The following is a 25,775-nucleotide window of genomic DNA, read 5'->3' as shown; positions in this document are numbered from 1 at the left end:
TGCATTGTTGTACTTGATTTGAAGAAGTGGAAGAAGACATTGTGGATTTTACCTCAAAATTGGTTTGCTTGACACTTTTGAGAGTTGCCATCCCACCTTGGCCACCTAACTATACAGTGGCTAAATCTTGTCTGCACTGTTTTATATGTTGAAGACTTTGATTTCATTCTGTCTGTTGAAGTGTCACTTCAGTATAGTTCTATTTTCTTCCTGTTTTCCTATTGCTTTATGGCTTCATTGACTTCCACTGCTCATCTTAGGGTTGATGGACAACTGCCCTATCAACTGACCCACAGTTTCCTCCATGTGTGCTACCAATAATTTAACCTTGTCAGGCCAATTAAACCTTCCTTTGTAATGTAAAGACACAACAAAAAGTAATGTCACTTTCTGCATTCATTGGTCATGAAATGTGATCTGATCTTCACCAGTCGTAAATATCAACAAACACAATGGGCTTCATTCACTAATAAGTAAGTTAGATAAGTTTTATCTTAAAATTGTTTCTAGGAAAGTCCTAAAAAATACCTTAGTCCTAAACTGCAGATTTGCTTGTACCATTGTTCTTGGTAAATCCTATTGTTTCAGTTCAGACATGTTCTTAAGACTTCTAGTCTGAACGGGTCTCTTGAGGTCATTCCACACCATCTCTATTACGTTAAGATCTAGGCTCTGACTGAGCTATTTCAAAAGGTGGATTTTGTGTTTCCGAAACAATTCTGTAGTAGATTTAATTTGATGTTTATAATTGTCTGCTTCTTCTCGGCTTCATCTGGTAGACAGTTATCCTGACATTACACAGTTGCTTACCTTGATATTCTGGAAAATTATTTTCCTCACAATGGAAAAAAAAAAAGTTTCCAGGTCCAGAGACACTTAAGCAGACCCTAATCATGATGCTCCCTTGACCATACTTCATTGTTGGTATGGTGTTTTCATGATGGTATACCGTTTCTTTTTTATACCATATGAAGTGTTCCATGTTTTTTTACAAACAATTCTATCTTTGTTTTATTTGTCCACAAGACATTTTCCCATTAGTGCTTTGGAGCATCGAGGTGGTCTTTGACAAATGACATTAACCAGCTCCAATGAAACCTAGCAGCTAAGTCTTTGTCACGGTTTCTAGCCTTTAATTGCAGTTTTGACCATATATGGACTGGCTGTGGTCTCTGTGCCTCTGTCTCTAAATACCCGATCAGTTTCTCCTGTTCTCTCTCACATATTAGCAGGTCTGCAGCCCTTTGTTCTCTGCCAGATCATCTCCAACTGTTTTTTGAATTCTTATGTCAACCTGTTACCAACCTGGACCAATCCTCTGACCATTGATTCTCTGCCTGACCTGTCCTGTAAGTCAGTCAGTCTCCTGATCTGACGTGTTTTCTGTCTCTGTGGATTACCTTTTTGGATTGTGGATTTTTGGATTTGTTTGCCTCTCTCTGACTACCTGTTTGGACCCCGTGACCTGTTTTCTGTCACTCAAATTGTTTTTGGCCCTTACTCTCTTTCTGCCTCTGGGTTCACAGTTGTCTACGGATCCCTTCATCAGTATTTGTTTCTCACAGATCCTGCATCAGCTGCTGCTCACCACTCTAGCCAGCCTGCCCACACCAACTGTCCTCTTTTTCCATTCCCCTGCAATCTTCACCTCTCACCATTACCTTCCTTGCCATCTTCCGGGTTTTGGCTCCACTATTCATTATTCCATGATTACCTGTTTCCAGTCCGTTACATCCTTTCAGCTCCAGATCTTCCTCATTATCTTTCTACCCTCTTAAACCTTTAAAAAATAGTCAAATACTGTTGGTCCTCTTGTGCCTGGTAGTGGTCTGAACCCTTACAGTCTTTAGCTGTTACTCTCAATCTCTTTTTCCTCTCATTGAGCTTGGTTGGGAACCTATTTCTATGGAGAGTAGCCACAATACCAGATAATGGTACTAATCTGGTATTGTGGACTGATGAATATATAAATTCTTTAAGATTACTCTGCAACACTTTCCAGGAACATGCAAATCATCAACTCTTGACTGTAGGTCTTTTTGATCTCTTTTTACATGACTCACACCTGACTTCAGTTTGCATTTAGTGACATTAGAGGCATTTTATTGCCATTACTTTTTCCACTATCGCTCTGTATGTTTAATGGGTTTGTTCAGAAGACATATAACATAATTGTTTGTGTTTTATCAGCTTAGAAATATTGATTGTTGATATTTGTGCCTTTAGTGAAGATCAGATCACATTTCATGACCAATTCATGTGCTATTACTTTTTCTTGTGACTATGTGTGCACAATTGAGCTCATGAGATTCTTGCAGTGGAGGACACTAACAGGACACGCCTCACTCGGATAGAGTAGCAAAACAAGAGGCAACATGACTGCCCACAGTAGACGAAACTGCGATAATGGGAGTAAAACTGATGATGGTCTGCTTTTATTAAAGGCTATTAGACTCAACAGTGATTCTCAAGTTATCAAATAACCTGTGGTCCATGGACATTCACTGCATTTACATACACTTGTACACAAGTAGCCAGGCTTCTTAGGTAATCAGGATGCAAGCTTATATAGACTCAAGAAACTGGACTGGAAATCCACATTTACACTAGTAATGTAATTTCTTGTGTACCTTGGGCTTATATTTACTATCACTCATTCCATCTATTCAGGCAGTCTTCAACATTGTAAAAGTGGCTTCCTGATGCCTGCATATTATGCAATTTTTTCTCCTATTGACAGCTGGACCTGTTAGTGGCTTTACTTTTAGAAACCAACGCCAAGTCAATATACACAACCTGTCCAAAAAAAAGTCACATACTAAACTTTTGCTTATGGCACAAATTCACCATGGCATTGTTTCGATAAGCTTCTGCAATGTCGCAACATTTATTCCCATCCACAGTTGCATTCATTTTTTGGCCAAGATCTTCTTCTCTAGCATATTCTAAAAATTCTCAATGGGGTTAAGGTCTGGACTCTGTGGTGGCCAATCCATGTGTGAAAATGATGTGTCATGCTCCTCTTTCACAATTTGAGCCCAATGAATCCTGGCATTGTCATCTTGGAATATGTACGGGCCATCATGAAAGAAGGAATAATCCACTGATGGAATAACCTGGTCATTTAGTAAAGTCAGGTAGTCAGGTGACCTATTTTTTTGGGCACATAATGTTGCTGAATATAGACCTGACATCTAACTGCAGCAACCCCATAGCATTGCCCCCACAGGCTTGTACAGTAGGCACTATGCATGATGGGTGCATCCAATTCAATATAATTAAATTCACTTTTGTTTGTATAGTGCCAAATCACAACAGAAGTCATCTCAAGGCACTTTACAGTGTAACGTTTAAGACCTTACAGAGTATAATTGTATAAAGAATTATATAAAAAACCTAACAATCCCATGTGAGTAAGCACTAGGCAACAGTGGAGTGGAAAGACTCCCTTTAAAGGAAGAAACCTTCAGCAGAACCAGGCTCAGGGTGGGCAGCCATCTGCCTCAACCGGTTGGGGTGAGTGGAAAGAAAAGAGAGAAAAGAACAGCAGGCAACAAAAAACAACAAGCTGCAAGAACATTGGGCAGGTAGGTAGCGCCAGTAACTGGACTCAGAGGCATACACTGAAAAGTACACAGAGAGAGACAGAGAAGAGGAAGCACAACTACAGGAGACAGAAGACACAAAGATAATGACATGGAATGTTAGCATTTGAATGGAAAGAGGAGAGGAGAGGAGAGGAGAGGAGAGGAGAGGAGAGGAGAGGAGAGGAGAGGAGAGGAGAGGAGAGGAGAGGAGAGGAGAGAGAAAAGGAACTCAGTGTAACAGTAGAGGTCCCCCAGCAGACTAACCTATAGCAGCATAACTAAGAGATGGTCCATAGTCCCCTGAGTCATCTGTAACTATAAGCTTTATTAAAAAAAAGGTAAGCCTAGTTTTAAATGTAGATAGGGTGTCTGCCTCCTGAACCTAAACTGGTAGCTGGTTCCACAGGATAGGAGCTTAATAGCTAAAGGCTCTGCCTTTCATTCTACATTTGGAAACTCTAGGAACCACAAGTAGACCTTTACTCTGAGAATGGAATTCTCCTGGGAAAATATGGAACTATGAGGTCTTTAAGATAAGATGGAGCTTCATTAATACGTGCTTATACAGTGGCTTGTAAAAGTATTCATACCCCTTGAACTTTTCCACATTTTCTCACATTATGACCACAAACATAAATATATTTTATTGGAATGTTATATGAAAGACCAACACAAAGTGGCATACAATTGTGAAGTAGAAAGAAAATCATACATGAGTTTATTTATTTTTTACAAATAAAAAACTGAAAAGTGCAGTGTGCAAAAATATTTAGCCCCCCTGAGTCAATACTTTGTGGAACCCCCTTTTGCTGCAATTACAGCTGCAAGTCTTTTGGGGTATGTCTCCACCAGCTTTGCAAATCTAGAGACTGAAATCTTTGCCCATTTTTCCTTGCAAAACAATTCAAGCTGAGTCTGATTAGAAGTGTTGTGCAGACTCCAACAGGTTTTTCTCCAAGATTGCCCTGTATTTGGCTCCATCCATCTTCCCATCAACTCTGACCAGCTTCCCTGTCCCTGCCGAAGAGAAGCAGCCCTAGAGCATGATGCTGCCACCACCATGTTTGACAGTGGGTATTATGTGTTCAGAATGATGTGCAGTGTTACACATAGAGTTTTGCATTTAGGCCAAAAAGTTCAATTTTGGTCTCATCTGACCAGAGCACCTGGTCATTCACATGGCATCTGGCAAACTGCAAACGGGACTTCTTGTGGTTTTCTTTAACATTGGCTTTCTTCTTGCCACTCTTCCATAAAGCTCAGATTTGTGCAGTGCATGACTGATAGTTGTCCTATGGACAGATTGACCCACCTGAGTTGTAGATCTCTGGGCTGCATCTCTGATCAGTGCTCTCCTTGTTCGGCCTGTTAGTTTAGGTGGACGACCATGTCTCGGTAGGTTTGCAGTTGTGCCATACTCTTTCCATTTGCGGATGATGGACTGAACAGTGGTCCGTGAGATGTTCAAAGCTTGGGAAATCTTTTTATAGCCTAACCCTGCTTTAAATTTCTCCACAACTATCCCTGACTGGTGTCTTCCTTGGACTTCATGATGCTGTTTGCTCCTCAATATTCTCTTAACAAACGACAGAGGCTGTCACAGAACAGCTGTATTTGTACTGAGATTAAATTACACACAGGTGGACTATTCAGTCATTAGGTCAACATTCAATCAGTCAGCAACCATCAGGCAACTTCTGCAGGCAATTGGATGCACTCAGAGAAAAGGGGGCTGAATACTTTTGCACACTGCACTTTTCAGATTTTAATTTGTAAAAAATAAATAAACTCATGTATGATTTTCTTTCTATTTTATAATAATATTAAATAATACATTTATTTATGGAGCACTTTTCTAAACATATGTTACAAAGTGCTTCACATAAGAGACAAAAAACACAGGTAGCCCAAAAAGACCAACTTGAGTAAGCACTAGGCAAACAGTGAAGAGAAAAAACTCCCCCTAGAGGAAGAAACCTCTAGTAGAACCAGGCTCAAGTTAGTCATCCGTCTACCTTGACCGGTTGGGATGCAGGAAACAATAAACAATAATACAAACAAAATTTACAACAACTACAACATCAGTCCTTTGGAAAACCAGTTCCAACGGAAAGACATTCATCTAAATCTTAAATCTATCCTATCCTAAAACATACAGGCAGCCAGTGCAAGGAAGCTAAGAGAGGAGTGATGTGTTCATATTTGATTTTTCTAATTAAGAGTCTTGCAGCTGAGTTCTGAACATTCATTCCATTGCTATGTTGATGACAATCAGCTGTACTGTCCCTTTAAGGTCTCTGACCATGGAGGACTGAGTTCCTGACTTGAGTGTAAAAATGAGATTAAAAAAAATTAGATGGCTCAAAATTTCATGCAGCTTAATTCAAACAACATGTTTTTATCACCTCAGAAATATCTCAAAAATACATATCAATCCCTGGGTTACTCAAGACATCAGAGTCATCCTGAATGACAAAAGGAAGGCATTCAGGTCAGGTGACAGAGTGGCAGCGAGGAGGGTCCAGAGATTGCTATCTTTCAGGTGCCTAGTTCCCGTAAGTAAGATGTCGACATGCTCCTGGAGTCCCTCAGGTCTTTGGTCAAACCCTCACTTGACCCCCTCCAGTTGGCCTATCAACCCCAACTTGGAGTGGATGATGTCATCATATATCTGCTCCATTGCACCACACTCACTTGGACAAGCCCTAAGGCCTTGGTGAGGACTATGTTTTTTGATTTCTCAAGTGCATTTAACACCATCCTGCCTGCACTGCTAGGAGAGAAATTATAAAACATGCAGGTTGACACCTACCTTAACAACTGTACGGTTGTACATCCACCTGCAGAGGTATCTGTGCAGACATGTTATGCAGAAAAGGTTTTTACTGTTTTTACTTTTCTCAAAGACGGAACCATAACACTATGACAGATACAGGCCAGAAACAGACTTTGAGCATTTTTTTCCATCTGCTAATGGCACTGACAGACAACTGGTTTCACAGCCTACCACTTTTTTCAGTCAGCCAAGTCAGCCGAAAAGCCAGTACTGTTTACAGTCTGTGGTCCAGCTGGGCATAGCCCACCCGTTTCACTGTGAAGGCCAGAGAAGCTGTTGCATTAAGACTCATTAAAATATTTGCTCTTTTTAAACTAGAAAATCACATAATCTTGTATTAGTGAATCCCCAGAATAAAATATAATCCCTAAATTAAGTATAATGCGACCACTTTAAATGACCTTACTAAAAAGTTGCTGCTTGTATGTGAGCATATGAAGTTTAGATTTAAATTTATGTTGCAATTTGACTTGCATGCATGCCCACTAGGGACATTGTTGCACTTAAAAAACACCTAATTACTGAGGATGTGGAATAAATTTGGAAATGGAAGTTAATGTTACCTAGGTCATAGTGTAAAAAAATATAAACTACAACTGGTCACTGTTTACAAGCTGCTTGTTGGGGAAAAAAATCCCAATAGACATTATTTGGATAAACTAAATACATATTTAAAAATTAGATGGGTACATTCTTGCCTGAAAACGTGTTAAAACTTAATAAAGTAAAGAACAGCAGTCCCAGAATAGAGATGTTAACAGCTTTTACACTAGCTCAAACTGTCATTACTTTCTTGACACACAGCTGCACACCAGTTGTTGAGATTTGGGTGGTGTGCACGTCAGCCATCTGTAAACCTCCAACCTCTGACCTAACGGTTACTCTTAAAACTCTTAAAGTCATTTGCAGTGTCAGAGTCATTATACTTTCACTTCCAGCTAAGGCTCCCTACCATTCCAAACTGTTTGTCATCAGGGCCAAAATAAAACCTGAGCATTGGAGCCAATATAGACTATGTGAAGTATCTCCAGTGTGATCTCAGTTCCAAGACGAATGTAATTGTGATACTTGGTAAGTTAGGCTCCGAATGAGGGGGAATAATGTAAATCTCTCACGTCAATCCCACCCGCTAAAACTCAGACAGCAGCTTCTATTAAGATCATGTAAGCTCATGTGTTATAGACAATAACTGCTCTGTATAGGACTTTCAGCATTTCACAAAGGAAAAACAGGAAAATTTGCAATTAATCCCAACTTTGGGTTCTTTTAATGCCACATTTGAGGCCTGCAAAGGTTTCAAATCTGTCGATTCCCACAACGCCACTTTTTTGTTGAAGCGAATAAATTCTGTTTTTAACTTTGTAAATATATGTAATAAGAATGTCATTAGGAAAACATTTTTTTATAATATCTGATCAGTAGGTGTAACTTTACATACTTGATAATGTGGATCAATATTCAAATAAAATATTTAATTTTGTGAATTCCTTAGTTAGGTTATATTTAAAAAACTGTACCCGTGTTTGTCATTATTTGTAGTTCAACAAAGTATTGCTGCCATATGATTCAAGATGCAGATTCAAAATTTTTCTCAATCCCAGATGGAAATTGTTTGTTATGGTTGTTCTCAACACAGAAAGAAAGAAAGGGAACCACAACCAGGAAAAAGCCACACCCACACAAATACAGAATAACATCAATACAGAGAACTCAATATATGTACAGAATATGTGAGATGAATGAAAATGGGTCAATAATTATATTGACAATATGACAAGAAATTGTCGGTTCCCCCACCCCTTACAAAGGGGGGGGAGGAATTGTAAAGATTGATGGCCACAGGTAGAAAGGACCTCCTATGGTGTTCTGTGGAACACTTGTTGATCAGTCTCTGGCTGAATGTGCTCCTCTGTCCAGCCACCACACTTTGTAGGGGGACAGAGGGATTGTCCAGGATTGAGAGGAGTATAGCCAGCATCCTCCTCTCAGCTACAACATGTAGAGGGTCTAGCTCTACCCCCAGAACAGAGTCAGCCCACTTGATCAGTTTGTCCAGCCTGTTAGCGTCTGCCACCTTCAAATCAAACGATCCTCACTACGCCCCCAGGCAGTGGGTGTAGGTGTGATGGAGCAGATGTATGATGGCGTCATCTACTCCAAGTTGGAATTGATAAGCACTGAGGCTGACTGAGGGACTCCAGGATCAGCCTCTCAAAACCCTTCATAATATGTGAACTCAGAGCCACTGGGCCATAGCTTCTTATTCAATCGAACTACACACAACTTTTTCCACCCAAGAGGAACTCTCTCCAGATGCAGGCTGAGGTTGAAGATGTGTTGGAGAATACCACATAGCTGGGGAGCACAGACTTTCAGCACCTCTGGGCTGATTCTATCTGGCCCTGCAGCCTTTGTGGGGTGAAACCTGTTCAGCTCTCTTCTCACCTGATCTGCTGAGATCATTTGGGTGGTGGCTGAATTGTTTGGAGGAGGGAATGAGGAACGGGTAGCCTGGAATCGAAAAAGAATTATTACATTTGTTGGCCTGGTCTACAGTCCCCTCAGTTGACTGGCTGCTGGACTTGTAGCCAGTGATGGTCCTTATGCCCCTCCACACCTATCTTATGTTGTTATGCTGAATGGATTGAATGAATGCTTGCTGAATGAATATGGTTTAAAGGGGTGAATGTATGCATTTACAGGACTTATAAGAAAAGAAAGGATCAAGGTGCCAGCCTGTCCCTTTACATTTAGATTGCAGTTAGCCATTTAGCAGAAGCTTCTAGAATGACTTATGAGTGAGACATAAAGCAAGAAAAATAGCTAAGTTGGGGGAAGATATTGAAAGCAAGGAGAGATCCTTTTTAGTTTCATCTGATGTGTTTTTGTGCAAAGGAGGTTGCAGAAAACCTCTTCGTCTTCAACGTTTTTTTAATATTGTGTGTGATGCTGCTGAGCAAACAGAGAGTTGATAACTGTAGGCAAGCTCTTAAGTGAAAAAAAAAAAAAAAGAGTGGTGTGACATGGCCTTTAAATGTTAAAAAATGTGATTACCAGAGTGGAGGGGATGGGGTCCAGACTGTGGTTGGATGACATGAGAGGAGGAGAATGGATGTATCATACCCAACAGTCATGACTGTATTTCTGTTGATTCAGAGCATGGTAGTCAGTAGTTGAATAATTTAGTCCACATAATTTAATATGGTATATAATTTCTTTTTATCCTAGAATTTCCCAAGTGCTCTTTTTTATTAAATAATATAAATTCTTTTGTACTTCTATACTTAAAGTAGGTGCAGTGATCGGTCAGTTTTGACTGGGTGGTAATAACATACTGGTCTGAGACTCTTGACAAATACAATCTGCAATAACCTCTCTTCCACTTTGTCTCTCATCAGCTGTTTCAAGATGAAGATTGATACCAGCCTGACCATGCTCCAGCTCCCAGAAGCCTTGTCCCAGGCAGGCCTTCAATTCACTGTAGCTACGGAGGAAGACTTCGATGAGATCATGTCTATGAGCCAGGACATCTATGGAGGTCTTGACTACCTACCCACTAGATACACCAGTTGGCTGCAGGAGACCAACCGCACAGTCATATTGGCCCGTAAACAAGGAAAAGTGGTAAGTTCAGTAAATTGTATAAGAATATTTAAATTCATGGGGTTAAGAAATCACTGAAGTTAGCTATCTCCATAAAAATATAGACATGTCTTTATGGCTCATGAAAATCTGTGGCAAACATACTCCAATGTCTTTTCTTTGCCTTGTTTTGTCCTTGCCTTGCCTGCCAAGGCTAAAGCTAAATTTTAGAATTCAGTTTAATTTAAATAGTGCCAATTCACAATAAAATAATTTCAAGACCCTTTCTGTAGTAAGATTAAAACCTTACAGAATTATAAAGAGGACCAAGTAAACCCCCCCTGAGCAGCACTAGTTGAAAGTGGAGAGAAAAAACTCCCACTGGGATGAGTGGAAGCAAAGAGAGAAAAGAAGAGCAACAACAAGCAATAGGCAAATGTTGGGCAGGTTGGTAGGAAAAAATGGTGGCATTTTAATGGATGAGGAGAGGGTTATCTACTTGAAATGACAGAACCCTCTCTACTGAATCCTCAACCAAAACTGGGAACTAGAGCCAAATCTATTTTGTGAAACTAACTGCCTTTTTTTTTAGATTATCAGTATATCTGTTGACCTTTGATTGCAGCTTCCTCCAATTCTTTTTTAGCTCATACAACTTTCAAATAAGATTCTAAGACAGTTACAATCACATACAGTATACATAGTAACTCCCTTTGAACCTGGAGGGCAGTCTGCTGTTGGCCACCAGCAGAAAGGTTGTGCCACATTGCTTAGTCTGCTTCTGCTGTGACCCAGACCTTGATTAAAGATAGAAAATGGGTGGTTTGACGCAGGAGGCTTGTATTCCATGCTCTGATTGATATGTCCTTGATTCCCAAAACTTCCAATAGGGCAACTGTTGCTCACTTAAACGCTTTTTTTATGTCCTACTTATAGGGAAAGTAGGGAAAGTTCCAAAAATGTCCATGTCACGATAATTTGTGTTTTGTTTTTTCTTATTTTTCATTCTGTAATGCTCATCAGATTGCACTGGAGTCGGTGTGTGTGATTGATGATGGGGAGACAATGCTGGTAGAAGGTCTTCGTGTTGCCCCACAGGAAAGGGGCAAGGGTGTGGCAGGTGTTCTGTTGCGTTTTTGCTCCGAACTGATCAAATCCAAGTACCCAGATATCAAAGTATGCCGTCTGACACGTGATGATCAGCTTGGACCCAAGGACTTCCAGAAGTATCGCATCATAACCAAGCAGGTACCAGCGACACAATAATAATGAAATCCTTTTCTTTATCTTGATCTGCTTGTGGCTTACCTGCTTGCTGTTGATAAAAACCAAGATGGCTCATGTCAATTACTATTAATCTTTTTATTTTTATTTTGTATTTTGTAGTCACACATATGCTTTGCATTTTAAGGGAATTCTTCTGGTTCGCTTCAGAGCTGAAGATTTGAAGCTCCGTTTATCTGAGCTTGGTCTAGGTGGAGACATCCAATCCACCTCTTCCTCCAATTCTCTGCCAGTGCGTCTCGACCAAATAGCTATCCACCATCTGTATCTGACCACAGACCTGATGCACGGAGTCCTGCCTAATTCCACCATTATTCAAGACTGGCAACCATTCAAGCTTGTACCAAGTAACATGTCTATACTAATGAAGAAGGACATTGACTGGATGGTTGATGATGTATCCAACCCTACTGTGGCCAGCCTCTGTACCTTCCCTTTCAGGGTGCCCATTGGAGACGACTGGTAACTGTCTTTCTTTATTGCTCTTATTTTATAATCAGTGAAGATTCTCAGTCATCCTGGTGAAGTTATCTGGAAGTTGAGTAATGGCAACTGGACTTCCTTCTTGTTCTTCACACTGAAGAAGCTACTTGGATGAGTAAAAAGGTTAATGATCTGCACTTATATAGTGCTTTTCTACCTAAATGGTACTCAAAGGGATTTTACACTGCTTCTCATTCAAACCATATGCACACGCAAGCACACACACACACTGCCATGCAGCTGACCTGACTCATCGGGGGCAACTTCAGGTTCAATATCTTGCCCAGGGACATTTCAACATGTGACAGGAGGAGCTGGGATCAAACCAGTTTCAAGAAGGAAGTCCAGTTGCCATGACTCAACTTCCAGATACTAGATAGAAGTATACATGTGCTGCTCTCTAGCTTACTATCTTCTGATGATACCACTGGGTGTGTGCCAGAGTTGTAAATTTGTTAGATACTACACAATGGGCTCTATTTTCCAGAATTAGAGTGTGAACTCACACCTGTATTTACACTCGCACCACAATTTTTGCTTCTTGGTTTCTGTGGTCGTGCAAAAGATGTTAATCTATAGGGTCAAATTATTGGCATGCATCAAGCAAAGAAAGAGCTAAGGAAACTGATGAAACTACTAAAACTGGGTTAAGAACTGTCTAGTGGAAGAAGGTCATGTGGTCTGATGAGTCCAGATCTCCCCTGTTCCAGAGTGACAGCCTCATCAGGGTAAGAAGTGAGGCGGATGAAGTGATGCACCCATCATGCCTAGTACCTACTGTACAAGCCTGTGGAGGCAGTCAGTGCTGTGATCTGAGGTTGCTGCAGTTGGTCAGGTCTAGGTTCAGCAATGTTATGTGCCCAAACAATGAGGTCAGTTCATTCCATCAGTGGATTTTTTTTCCTCATGGCAATCAGCATGACAATGCCATTGGGTTCAAAATATTGGTTCAGGGAGCATGACTCATAATTTTTACACATGGATTGGCCACCACAAAATCCAGACCATTACAATTATTATTAGTCAGTATATGTTTGCTGCAATGCTGGCAATGCACCTACAGGAAGATACAGTAGATCCCATAGTGACTTTTACATACTTACAGTACAAGTTGCTCATTTTCAGATAAGACATTCTTTCCATTAATTTGACTGATGAACCTTTTTTTTTTTTTTTTTAACAGGTATTACCTGAACATTGACATGTTCGGTAAAGACCTCGATCTGGCTCGGCAGCAGTTCTTGTGCCATCTGCAGAGGCACACCGCCACCCTAAAGGGTCATGTAATGTGCCAGATCTTTCTGGACCCACCTCTCTGGAAACCCATGGCTGAATTCTGTCTCAACACCTTAGGCGTGGAGCTGGTGAAGGAGTACACTGAGCAATGTGTGGTGGAGTCAGACATGGTGTAGTTACAGCACACGATTGGTAGGTGGATAAAGGGTTTACCTAACAGCAATGAATGGAAACAACTCAATTACACATTACAGAAAAAAACACTTCAGACACAAAACAGACGTTATAGAAAGTAGGCAAACAAAATATAGTTTCTACATACTAAAATTTCTATGTATGTAGTTTGATTTAACAGTACGCAAACAAATACACTATGTGGACATAAAATCATGAACACATCATGTAATCAGTTGTAATTGGTCTCTGACCAGTACGACATTTGTAGATATTCTAGTATCCAATGGGTTAGAGATGTGTTGATAAAACTATTAAACAATGGACCAGCCAAAATAGACCTGTAGGTAACAATACTATGGTGAATTAAAAGTTGAGTCATCATCTTATTTATTTAGCTAGTTTATTACAATGATTACTGCTGTTTTTGATATTATGTTCACTCTGTATTGTGACACTGAATTTGTAATAAGAGTTTTCTTTGTAGAAAAAAAAGTACTGTTAGTACCCTAACCACAAAACTTCAATCTGTCTTCTCTCTGTAAATATCAAACATCTGAATATATATGCAGGTTGACTTGGGTTACAAAATTTGCCCAACTCTGAAGGCACTTTATTAAAACTACAGGCAACAACGACAGTTTGTGTCTATGTTAGAATGAAAAAGAAATAAAAAGCATCTATAAACTAGATACTTTAGATGACTTCATCAACTTGGCAGAAACAATAATATTAGTGAAATGACCATGCTCTGTCGTAAAATGGCTTTCTACTGAGCCTTTTTTATGTTCGTACTTATGGCTTAGCTTTTATCTGTATATATTTATATTCAGTCCCCTTCACTTTTACATCAAATTGCAGCTCACTTACTCATTAATTAACTTGTGGGAATGTGATTCACAGTCTTGCAAAAACACTTTCTATCACATCTGTGGGACCAAAATGTCAAATAACAGCCTGGTCTAGACTAGTCTAGCAGACTGAACTCTCTTATCTGCATTTGTCCAAAACACACTGTCTTAAACATAAGATAATATTTATGTAATTTTAAAGCTAGCAAATGAACGGTGAATAATACAAGTATTCATTTTTGGGTCAATATTGTGTTGTAGATTTTATTTTAAATGGGTAAAATTGCCATTTTTGCCATGTTACCCAAAAAAAAAAAAAAAAAAAAGGAATTGTCTGCTTTTCTAGTAACTACTCTACCATGCTCTACATAGTGGCCTGATAAAGGTCTGTTGCTGAGATGGTTGTCTTTCCGACAGGTTCTTCCATGACCACTAGGTTCTTGGTCACCTCTTTGACCAAGGTCCTTTTCACTCGGTTACTCAGTTTGGTCAATTGGACATCCAAATCAAGGAAAAATGCTGGTGGTTCCAAAATCTTACTTTTCAAAATAATTGATTACTGTGCTTGTTAGAAAATTCAACACTTGTTTCATATTTTATAGTGCAAAATTTAGATAGTCTGAATAAAAGACAAATGGTCTAAATATTTCTGCAAATGGGAGATTTTAGTTTTAAACTTTCAATAAATTTGCTAAATGTTCTAAAACCATTTTTCACTTTGTCATTGTTATTCATACTAAGTGTGTATTGATGACCAAAATTGCAATTTTATCTGTTTGAATTTAAATCTACAACACAATAAAATGTGCAAAAGGTGAAGGGGTCTGAATACTTTCTGTGCATCTATATACATGGTATTACTAATTCAACAACGCTACTTAAACGCTACAATAAAATGTTATGACAAACCATTAATTTATTAAAATAATCTAGGATTACTTTTGTAGTTTATTCACATAATGCTAAACAAAATGCTATAGTGGTGTTTAAGATACTACTGCTAAAATGTTAACAGACTACTGTGCAGTTTGCTACTGGCTTCAGTTAACATAGAGAGAAAGAGTAGAACTAAAATAACAGTGTTAAAATGAAATATAGTTAAATGTTTTAACTATCCCTGATATTAGCTGGCAAATCCTTCTAAATAACCATTTTTTCTGTTCTGTCCAGCATTAAGAAAAGGTTCAGTCATGTCAAAGCATATTAGTTTCCAGATCACAAATGAACAGCATATTGCTAATTATACTAAGTTCAATTAGGAAGCTTAAATTATCGTTCTAAACAGTTCAGTTAACTTAGTTCAGCAGTTTAATTCATAAGGTGTTGATTGACCTTGCGGCATATTGGATTGAATGTCATGAAATTTGGTACATTCATGGTCGCAAGAGGATGAGTCATTCAGGGTGAATAACTTTCATAATCCCCCTAGTTCTCATTGTGCCACTAGTATGTTAATGGCCAGCTAACGCATTCTGATGCGTGGAATCTGACTAGTGCCAATGGGACACACCACAAAAAGTAGCCAGTCAGAAAGTTACCAATGGCCCAACATCGACCTAGGCAACCATGGGTGTGTCTGAGCTTTATAACATAAATTCAAGCTAAATTTAGAACACATATTCATGTTCCCCTCGTTATATACAGACATGGGCAAAATTCTTGGCACCCTTCCCTTAAAGAAATAAAAAAGGTCGCTGAAATAACTTGAAGCTGACAAAAGTAATAATACAGTGAGGAACAAAAGTATTTGAACACCCTGCAATTTTTCAAGTTTTCCCACTTACAAATCATGGAGGGGTCTGAAATTCACATTGTAGGTGCATTCCCACTCTGAGAGACAGAATAAAAAAGAAAATTCAAGGAAATCACATTGTATGATAAGAATTTATTTGTCTTGCACTGCTGAACATAAGTGTTTCACACCTGAGAAAATCTGTTAATATTTGGTACAGCAATTACAGAGGTAAAACGTTTCTTGTAGTTCTTGACCAGGTTTGCACACACTGCAAGAGGGATTTTGGCCCACTCCTCCACACAGATCTCCTCTAGATCAGTCAGGTTTCGGGGCTGTCTCTGAGCAACGCTGAGTTTAAGCTCCCTCCAAAGATGTGGTATAGGATTGAGGTCTGAGACTGGCTAGAGAAGGGATACTTCAAACCCAAGAACCCTAGCGGAGTTTGCACGTCAGGAGTGGGCCAAAATACCTGTCAAGAGTTTCAGCAGTCTCATTGAGAGTTACAGAAATCACTTGCTTGCAGTGATTACCTCAAAAGGTTGTGCGACAAAAAAATAAGTTAAGTGTACCATCATTTTTGTCCAGGCCAGTTTCATTAGTTTTTTATTATTTTTAAACTTGTTAAACCACAACTCAAAAGCTATGTCTGATTTTCATGAGTTAATTTTTATTTATTATTACTTTTGTCAGTTTCAAGTTATTTCAGTGACCTTTGTAGGTTTTTCTCTCTCTTTAAGGTAAGGGTGCCAATATTTGTAATCTTGTCCACATATGTATCGGTAGTATACATTATTTTGCTAAATGTCAAAATGTTCAATCTTAATAAGAACATGTTATGTTGACATAACATTTAGCTTAAACCACTGCTGTACCTATGGCCTCACAAAGTATTACTGTTACTGATATTGCTGTAGATTTGTTTCTTTGTATTTCAGTGAGGGAAATAAGAATTCAACATGTGAATGTTCATTAAAAATGTTTCCAGTGCAGCTAGGAAATTAAGACCAGACATTGGTAATAATTAAATCAGGCAACATAGATAAAGAAACATTCCAATTAATAGAAGATGTTATGTGCATTAAATTGGAATGACACAGGAGAGAAGTATTGAGCACATATTATGAGAAAGCACTGATCCAGGTGAAGCCATTAATTAGTTCTATTACCAATGCTAATTAGAATCACATGGGTTAGTGCATGTAGCTTTTAGTAATGAGTAAAAAAAAGGTTTTGTTTGGTTTAGGCTGAAACTGTTTGGTTAATGTTCAGGAAGGGTTGTCTTTTTAGTTGAAAACAGCCTCTTAAGAAACTTTTTGGGTTAAGAATTTTGTGTTGATGATGAATTCCCTGACAACTTCCAACAGACTGTAATACCTGTAAAAGTACAATAGCTACTGATGCCTGTGCTTTTAAAGAGTCAGCTAAAGAAATTCTTCACAGCCCGTGAAGCCCTAGATATGGTATATTACTACATACATGAATCATTTCACCACTAACCTAGCTTTTATTTACAACATGTAAAACTGGGTACTACTGTCTAAGGGCAGTGTTTATGATACTGATCAGCAGCTACAATGGGAATGCATCATCAACATGTACAAAGCGTTCAAGTCAAGCATACGGAACAGGAAAAAGCATATCTATATCAAATAGATATGCTTTCAATGAGAATGAAATGTTTAATTTAAAACTAGAGATGTTTTTTATTGGCTTTAGTTCCCAGTAGTGCTCTCAGTCCTATTATCAGGTAATATATGTTCTGGTGTCTCAGATGTGTTTCCAGATTTCCAGAGTTTGCCTGTGCCAAATTTCATGACTGCTAAACCTCTATGTTTCTCAATTACTGTATAGTGCAAATGTGGAAAACAAAGCGGCATAGTCCTAGAGTTTGTATTCTTAAGATACGCTTTAGTCGAATACTTGTCTATAAGTTAAATGTCTGTCCCTTTCCTTCTACAATATCCCCAAAACCCATCACGTCCATGGTGATATCATCAGTGGTTGCATGTGACACTGAGTTGAATTACAGATTTTCTTGTTAACTTATAGCACTTTTTGTGAAAAATGTGATGATTGTATACTTTGTATACAAGTGAATAAAATGCTAAGGCATTGTGCTGCAATCCCTATAAGTATTATAGGGTTAAGTATTATATTAAAGTATGTATTATCAATTACTGTACAAGCCATTGAGTTAGGGGGTAAAGCAGCATGCACTTTAGTTGTTTATGGGCAATAACAGACGAGCTCCAATCTCTCCTTTACAAACTCCATATCCAAAAAGTTTTTTTTCTAAACGTTTTTCTAAAATGCAATAAAAACGAAATCTGTGATTTATTCATTTGCTAAAACCTTTATTAATCTGACAAAAGTACAAAGAAAAGATTTTCACTGTTTGAGTTGGATGCTACAACAGCATATGTTCATCACCCTTGCGTTAAATGACAATTTTTATTTGTTTGAGAACAGAGAATTCCAGTTGCACTTTTATGTGTCTAAAGGTTGTATTTCTAGACCAGCAGAACAAAATTGTTGGTAATCTGACAACATTCTTTTTAACTGACTGACAATTCTCTCAGGAATTTTGGCATAAAGTCATGAGCTGCAACAATGGATGCTCCTTTTACGCCCAAGCACAATCCCTTCATCTGTTAATGAACTTGCTAATTATGGAACCATCCAGATCACTTCACTTTTATTTTTCCTGTGCCCCAGCTTTTTTTTTTTCTTGAGTGTGTTCTCTACAGGTGCATACCCAATTAAAATCCATAGGTTGGTGGAAACGCCAACAATCGTTTCTTGGACATTTGTCAGATAAATAAAGGTACAAGTGAGTTGACAAAGCACAGATTTTTGTTTGGATTGCATTTTAAAAAAGGACCAACTTTTGTGGACATGGTCTTTGTAGCATCACCTTCAGGAAGAAAGATATTCTTAAAGAGAGTGCAGAGAGTTTTGTACATCTGTAAACAGTGGCACTGAAGACAAGACTATATTTTATTCTCAGAACATAAAAAAACACTCGAGGACTAGAACAGTAAGAGGTGGAAATGGCTGAGGCTTGGGTTATTAAGCTGAGAGATAAGATGTAACTAAATACATTTAGTATACTACTTACTTATTACTGTATGTGAGGTTTTCCTTCTTGTGAGACTTTATATTTTTACATCTCAGAGAGAAATGTAGTCTTCTTTTTTTAATCCTACATTAACCAGACAGCAGTTATATTTAAGACTAATATTGTTACATGCAAGTTATAAATAGAAGATGCTGCTTGAATTTTAACTAGCAATGTGATAAAATAAATCAAACACCATTTTATTTCAACATTGACTCTGTACATTAAATCTTGTGCTTGATTTGTAGTGATTTTTCATTGCTTGATTAATACCTTTGACCTCCAGAAGGGAGAACATGAACAAACCTTTCCCATGTGTTCTGTTTCAAGTAAAGAGAAGTAATGAATGTCTGTTTTCTGTGATGTTACTTTCCCCTTCTAATGGAATGGTTCAACATTCAGGTTATAACTGATTTCTGATTTCTTGTCCGTGCCTTAAAGAAAAGCAACATATTAAGGAATAGCTATACTTTGTTTTTGAGAGTGAAATCAGTACAGTGATAACACTAACCTAGCTTATCATAAATGCTACAAACACAGGGTAACAGCTAACTAGTCTCTGTCCAAAGTGAAATTACAGCCAACATCTATAAAGCTGACATTTCAAAACAATTCCTACCTTTGTGTATTTAAACAGAAATGCTGATTCGTAAAGATACAAACAACAACAAAAAAGGTTTATGTAGGACTTGTGGCAGTCTCTTCCCAAAATCTGTTAGTGAGCAGCAGTTTCAGTTTTGCTCACTACAGGCATGATGTTACTGAACCACACTATAGGATGTGACACTTACATACAGAGGCTGAATAACAGTAATTTCCCAAACACTGATTCATTCATTCTTTGAAGTAAGGGTCTGGTGTCAGGACAGGGCTAGTCTAGATTAACATAGTAGCTGGAGGCAGATGGAACAGTCTTGCCTGTATTTGACTTCCTTGTTTTGTCCTATGACTTCTGGTCAGAATGATGGGTGACAATATAGGAAAACCCAACATAAGGTGGCTTAGTAAGGAAGTGGGCCACCACATGACAGCTTCAAAGTTTCTGTAACTCTACTGGAAGTACAGATCCCCAATCTCCCAAAAGATATTCCCTCATTTGGTGTTTGACAATTACAGTATGGTGGAGAGCATTTACGTCTAAAATATCTCTTGCTTGGAAGAGGCTGCATCTCCAGCCTGGAAGAGAGTACTCCCACTAGGATAGAAATTATCACTCACATCTTTTGCAGTGCTTTGCAGTGATAAGTGGACAAGTGGATCCAAAGGATGCCAGCAAAATAAATGTAGGGACCCAGGTATGGTAAATGGTCTGCACATAGCGTTTTTTTACCTTTTCTAACTGGTACTCAAAGCGCTTTACACTGCATCTCATTTACCCATTCAAACACACAAGCACACACACACTGACAGCAGAGCTGCTATGCAGCTGATCTGATTTACTGGGGGCAACTTCCCTCTATGATTGCGTTCCCTGCGATCCTATGATTGGCAGACAACTGCTCTACCTATTGAGCCACAGCCACCCCACGTTATGCTGTAGGGGGCATTTTGCTGGAGACAGATTGAACAGAATCCCTACAGAATAATTGTAGTCAGTCAGCAGGGATCTAGTTATACTGCAGGGGGCATTTTGATATCATCCTTTGGATCCACTTGCCCACTTATAGGGGTCAGGTCTTCACGGTTTTCCTATAACCTTTCACCCAATATATGGGTTTGACGTTACACAATACGTTTCTCTGAGAGCAAAACAAACGATTTCTTTTCATTTGTGGATATTATTAAAAGCAGTATAATATTGAATATGCATAACGCATGGAGGAGACCTTTAACTATCCTTTTGTTTAACACCAGCATTATCTGGAGAAATCAGAAATTTATTGTATAAAACATTAGACCCAATGTGACAGTGATGTAACAAAAAAAACTTCCATCAGTACATGTATCTGATATTTTACTACTATTGACACTGAATAGGCTACCTTTATTTCTGAAACTTTTATTCTATTGTGTTACTCATAGCTTACTGTAAATAAAGGATTAATCTCCTTTTCCCATTACTGTTTCCTGGAAGTTATTTTTAGCATAATTGTCTGTATGATAAAGTATTTTGAAGCTTTCTCTATTAAATTTAGTGAATATTTTAAATTCAGTTATTAGTCTTACTCTCTATCCCATCATACGGCTGATTGACATAAGAACTTTTAACAGATGAGATTGTAAAAACAACTGATCTCTTTTATGACTATAATAACAAGTTGTGTGATAATCTCTATTGTAGTGTAAACATCTTTTCAAAAACTTAGGGCTGGGTAATAAAATGATAATGTTTTAAATCGCGAAATAACTATAAGCAGTGCCGTGGTGGAATGATTCAATTCAATTCAATTTAGTTTTATTTGTAGAGCGCTTTTTACAAATGACATTGTCGCAAAGCAGCTTTACACAACCAAAGAACAGTACATGAACAGTGAATGTGTATGAATCAGAATAATCAGATTGTCCCTGATGAGCAAGCCGAGGGCGACGGTGGCAAGGAAAAACTCCCTGAGAAGGCCCTGTTGCCTTCTCAGGGAGTTTTTCCTTGCCACCGAAACCTTGAGAGGAACCAGACTCAACAGGGAACCCATCCTCATATGGGTGATTACATGCTGTGTAGGCAACAGGCAGTCCAGTATAACAGTTAATTTCTTTAAGTTAATGTGGAGTCCAGTTAGTTAATTGCAGGCAGACTAGTTCCATTCCTGGACTATCAAGCATTGAGTCAAGACCTCCTAGAAATGGCTTCCGACGTCCGCCGAGGCCAGGACCGACTTCATAGTAGCTTGTGACCAACTCCAGTCTCCACACGCATCCCATTGGGCAAACAGTGGATCCAGGCGACAGAGATCTCCAGCCAGAAGTTGGGCATCAGGACGAGTCAGACAGGTCCAGAGGGCAAAGGGTGGAATGAGGTGTAGCTCGACAGAGAGACAGGAAGAGGGAAAAGAGAGAGGGAGAGAAAGAGAAGAGATGGCAGTTAGAATGATGAATGTAGGGATGCAATTACAGAGAGAAATAAAGCTTTTAGAAAGTTGAAAAGTAATCCTTAATCCTAGTTAATAAAATATAAAAAGGCACCGGCAGAAGTGAGAATGGTAAATAGTCTGCACTTATATAGCGCTTTTCTGCCTAGCTGGTACTCAAAGCGCTTTACACTGCATCTCATTCACCCATTCGCACACACACTCACACACACACCAATGGCAGAGCTGCTAGGCAGCTGACCTGACTCACCGGGGGCAACTTGGGGTTCAGTATCTAAGGAAGGAAGCAATTATACTTCCAATAAAGAAACTAGGAGAGGTTCTGAGCAAACCAGGAAGTTATAGGCAAATAGCTTTGACGTCTAATGTGTGTAAAATTATAGAAAGAATGGTGAATGACATAGAAACATAATTTGTTGTCAAAGTGATTTTAAGAAAGGGAGAGGTACTATGGATCCAGTGTTTTGTTTGGAGCAAAAGATAAGAAGGGCTCAGGTGAACAAAGATCTTGTAGTGGCTGTGTTTTTCAACGTATGTTATGACATGTTATGGAAGAATGGGCTGATGATTCAATTACACAGATTGGGATTGGGTGGAAGACTGTTTAACTGGATGGGGCGTTTTGGATGGAAGAATTATCCAAGGTAAGATGGGCCAGCAGTTATCTAACAAATTTGACGTGGAATGGAACTCCTCAAGGAAGTGTAATTAGTCCAATTTTTGGTTATGATTAGTGATATATTTCATGAGGTGCCTCTGGACTTAGAAAGATCATTATTTGCTAATGGTGGAGCATTATGGAAGAGGAGAAACTGGTACTCAAAGCGTTTCACACTGCATCTGAAATGAAGCAACAAGAGAGATGAAAGTCTTGGAGAGGGTTTTTTGCCCAACTGTTATTTGGCGTCTCCATAGTGGCGTTCCACTATGGAGACTGGAGAGCACAGTAGTAGATTTGGAAGTATTGAGGAGTAAAAATTAAAGGGAAATTGGGGATTTAAAGAGTGTATTTTATGAGCATGTGGAAAGATGATACACTGGGTTTACTTATGTCTATACAGATGTATCTAAAGATTCAAGATCGAACAGAACTTTTTCTGCAGTTCAGTACAGTACAGTGCCAAATCATTAAACGGACATATTACAAAGAACATTGGATGATTTGAGTGTATATTCTGTGGAAATGTATGCAGTAATATTAGTGTGGGAGTGGATAAGGCAAATTAAGCCAGGTCAGGTTCTAATATGCAGTGGCAGAGTTGCTGTGACCAGGAGAGGAAGGGCAGGAATTTGTATATGATACAGAGGAAAGTGGGGAACAAACAGACAGGAAGAGGTGGTCTTTACCAGGGGAAACATGAAAACAGGTTGTGCAGAGACTGTTAGGAGCCACAGACAGTGGAACAAGGATATTTTGAATAATAGAGGCTTAGACAGACAAAGTGTATATAACTTCGGACTTATGAAGAGAATTTGAATAAAGGGACGCAATAAGACTTGATACCTACAGATGGCAGCAATGCAAAATTTTTTCGATGACAGCTGCCTTCAAACCCCAGAGAAGAAGAAGAAGAAGAATGAGGAAGCTCACAACATGGACTGTTTTATCAATGAGCTGGAAAATGTTCATGTGCTAGTGTTTGGCTAATGTAGTAGGCCAGGAGCAAATACTGTGCACAGTGATGATGCCTTCATGACACTTGAGAGTAAAAGGGAATAGTTATCGTGATGAGGACAAAAAAAAATCACTCATCCTTACATGAAAGTGAATACATTTTTTTGCTAATTAGAATTGGAATTTAAGCAATTGTTATCAAATGTTCTCATGAGGTAACATGTTCAAAAAAATGTTTGTATTACATTAACCCACGTTATTGTGTATGATTGTGCGGATGTAAATTTATATATATATAAATTTATATTATGTATGTATATATATATATATATGTGTGTGTGTGTGTGTGTGTGTGTGTGTTAGTTTGTGTTAGTTACCTGTTTGGTCCCCGTCAGTCCTGTTTTGTAACAGAGATACTGCAGATAGATATATAGATATAGATATTAAATAAAATACGCAAAAACCCAAGGATTCAGTGTATGACCTCAGAAAGATTAATAAGGATATTCACACCAGGGACCATCTATTAAAAGACACACCAGCTACACCTATCCCAAAATATTATTTGGGGTTATGTAATTCTGTTCATGAAACCTGAATCAAATGTCACGGGGACCTGGACCCTACTTAAAGAAAAACCACACCATTTCTTGGAATTACTGGATAAATACATACAGAAATTTCAAAAGTTGCTAGTGGTATTATGAACAACAGCATTATTTGTAAATGAAATGAAATGTTTAAACTGAGAAATGTGATTGTGTTTTGAAATAAATCTACTAATTTTAAATATAATGTAACATTATGGTTACCACTTACTATTATTACCACATGACTTTTTATTTCATAATGATCCAGATGGCCCAAAGATCACAGCCATTTGACAGCTGCAGACAAGTTTTTGGATTAGATTCTCTGACTCTATTGATACAGTAGATAATGAAAAGTCCTAATTCTTTGCAATTTTACACCAACATTATTCTGAAGTTGTTAAACTCGTCCACATAGTCTTTAACAGTGAATCTCACCTAATCCTTACTTCTGAAAGTCTCTCTGTTACACACATCATGATACTTTTTCTATATACAGTAATGCTCAGTTTCCATAGAAACAAAGACTGGAGTCATGGCATCTGCTTCCTGAAGGATGAAATTCAGACTGTGGTCAAGTGAGTGCATGTGTTTATAATAATATTTTTTTATTATTATTAGTCCCATTTTGGGCAGTCATTGCCATCTGTTTTTTTACCAGGATTTCTAGAACATTAACTTATCAAGTCTGGCTCTCAGATTTTTTTAACGCAGGTTTTGTTACTAGCGTAGCTGCATCTCTAAAACTAACTAGATTTGAAGATGGGGAGACCACAGCTTAGTTGGTAGGGCAGTCATCTGCACACCCCAAAGTAGGTGGTTCAACTCTCAGTCTCCAGGACAAGACACTGAACCCCAACCCTTGATGTTTTAAATGTAGCAAGAGCCCACGGTTTCCATGAGTCATATTGTCTTTTACAACAACATCAACTAGTAATATCTGTAGTGAGGAATGATGGTTAATTTAGATTGCTACATACATTATACATATAAGTTATAGAGAGAGAGAGAGAGAGACCTGAAAATGAAATTCCCTTTCTGAAATTAGTGTTTGATTTGTCCATTGTGGGCTACTGCAACTGGAACTGTGCAACATGGCAGCCTCAAAGAAAAGAAACCCACTCCCTATTTAGATATAAAAATCTTGTTGTAAGCTAAAAAAAAAGTAACAATCTGTATTTTCAGTTTATTGCACAGAAATGCTATTTCTGATAACTGATACCTCTAAATTTACACACTACACCTTTGAAACACATAGGCTTTAATCAACACTTTGCAATATTATCATGTCACCATATTGCTATCCACTGTTAAACACTTCAGGAATTGTTCAGCTATAGAAAGTTGCGTAGTCTTGTATTCGCCACAGAGGGGTTGTACTAGTCGCCCCCGATATCAGATTGGCGAATCCTGGACTCTGGATTTTAGATCTCACCATGGACCATGGAGTAACACAGTACATTTTTACTCAAGTACTGTACTTAAGTACAATGTTGAGGTACTGTACTTAAGTATTTCCATTCTTAATGTTTATTTTAATGTTAATCTCCTATAAGGCTTTTGTTTTTGGACACCCAGTGTTAGATTTGACTGTTTTGTTTTGATATGAAGTGATATGGTGAGTTCACAATTATCCAAAAAATACACAACATCTATAT

At 38.4% G+C, this 25,775-nt stretch overlaps 1 protein-coding gene across 1 annotated transcript in view; it reads left to right on the top strand.

Annotated features, from left to right (window-relative positions):
- nat16 (N-acetyltransferase 16) overlaps window positions 1-18,630 on the top strand; it is a 37,270-nt gene extending 18,640 nt beyond the window's left edge. The window contains exons 2-5 of the mRNA XM_026352435.1: window positions 9,822-10,047; window positions 11,029-11,253; window positions 11,417-11,751; window positions 12,956-18,630. Coding sequence (XP_026208220.1) covers window positions 9,832-10,047; window positions 11,029-11,253; window positions 11,417-11,751; window positions 12,956-13,184 — 1,005 coding nt within the window. The 5' untranslated portion in view covers window positions 9,822-9,831 and the 3' untranslated portion in view covers window positions 13,185-18,630. The remainder of the gene's footprint in view (window positions 1-9,821; window positions 10,048-11,028; window positions 11,254-11,416; window positions 11,752-12,955) is intronic.
- Window positions 18,631-25,775: the final 7,145 nt, after the last annotated feature.

The sequence above is a fragment of the Anabas testudineus genome, chromosome 18 (assembly GCF_900324465.2).
Source record: "Anabas testudineus chromosome 18, fAnaTes1.2, whole genome shotgun sequence".
NCBI classification, from domain to species: Eukaryota; Metazoa; Chordata; class Actinopteri; order Anabantiformes; family Anabantidae; genus Anabas; species Anabas testudineus.
Note: the sequence above shows the minus strand (reverse complement) of the source record. Positions and strands in the feature narration are given on the sequence as shown.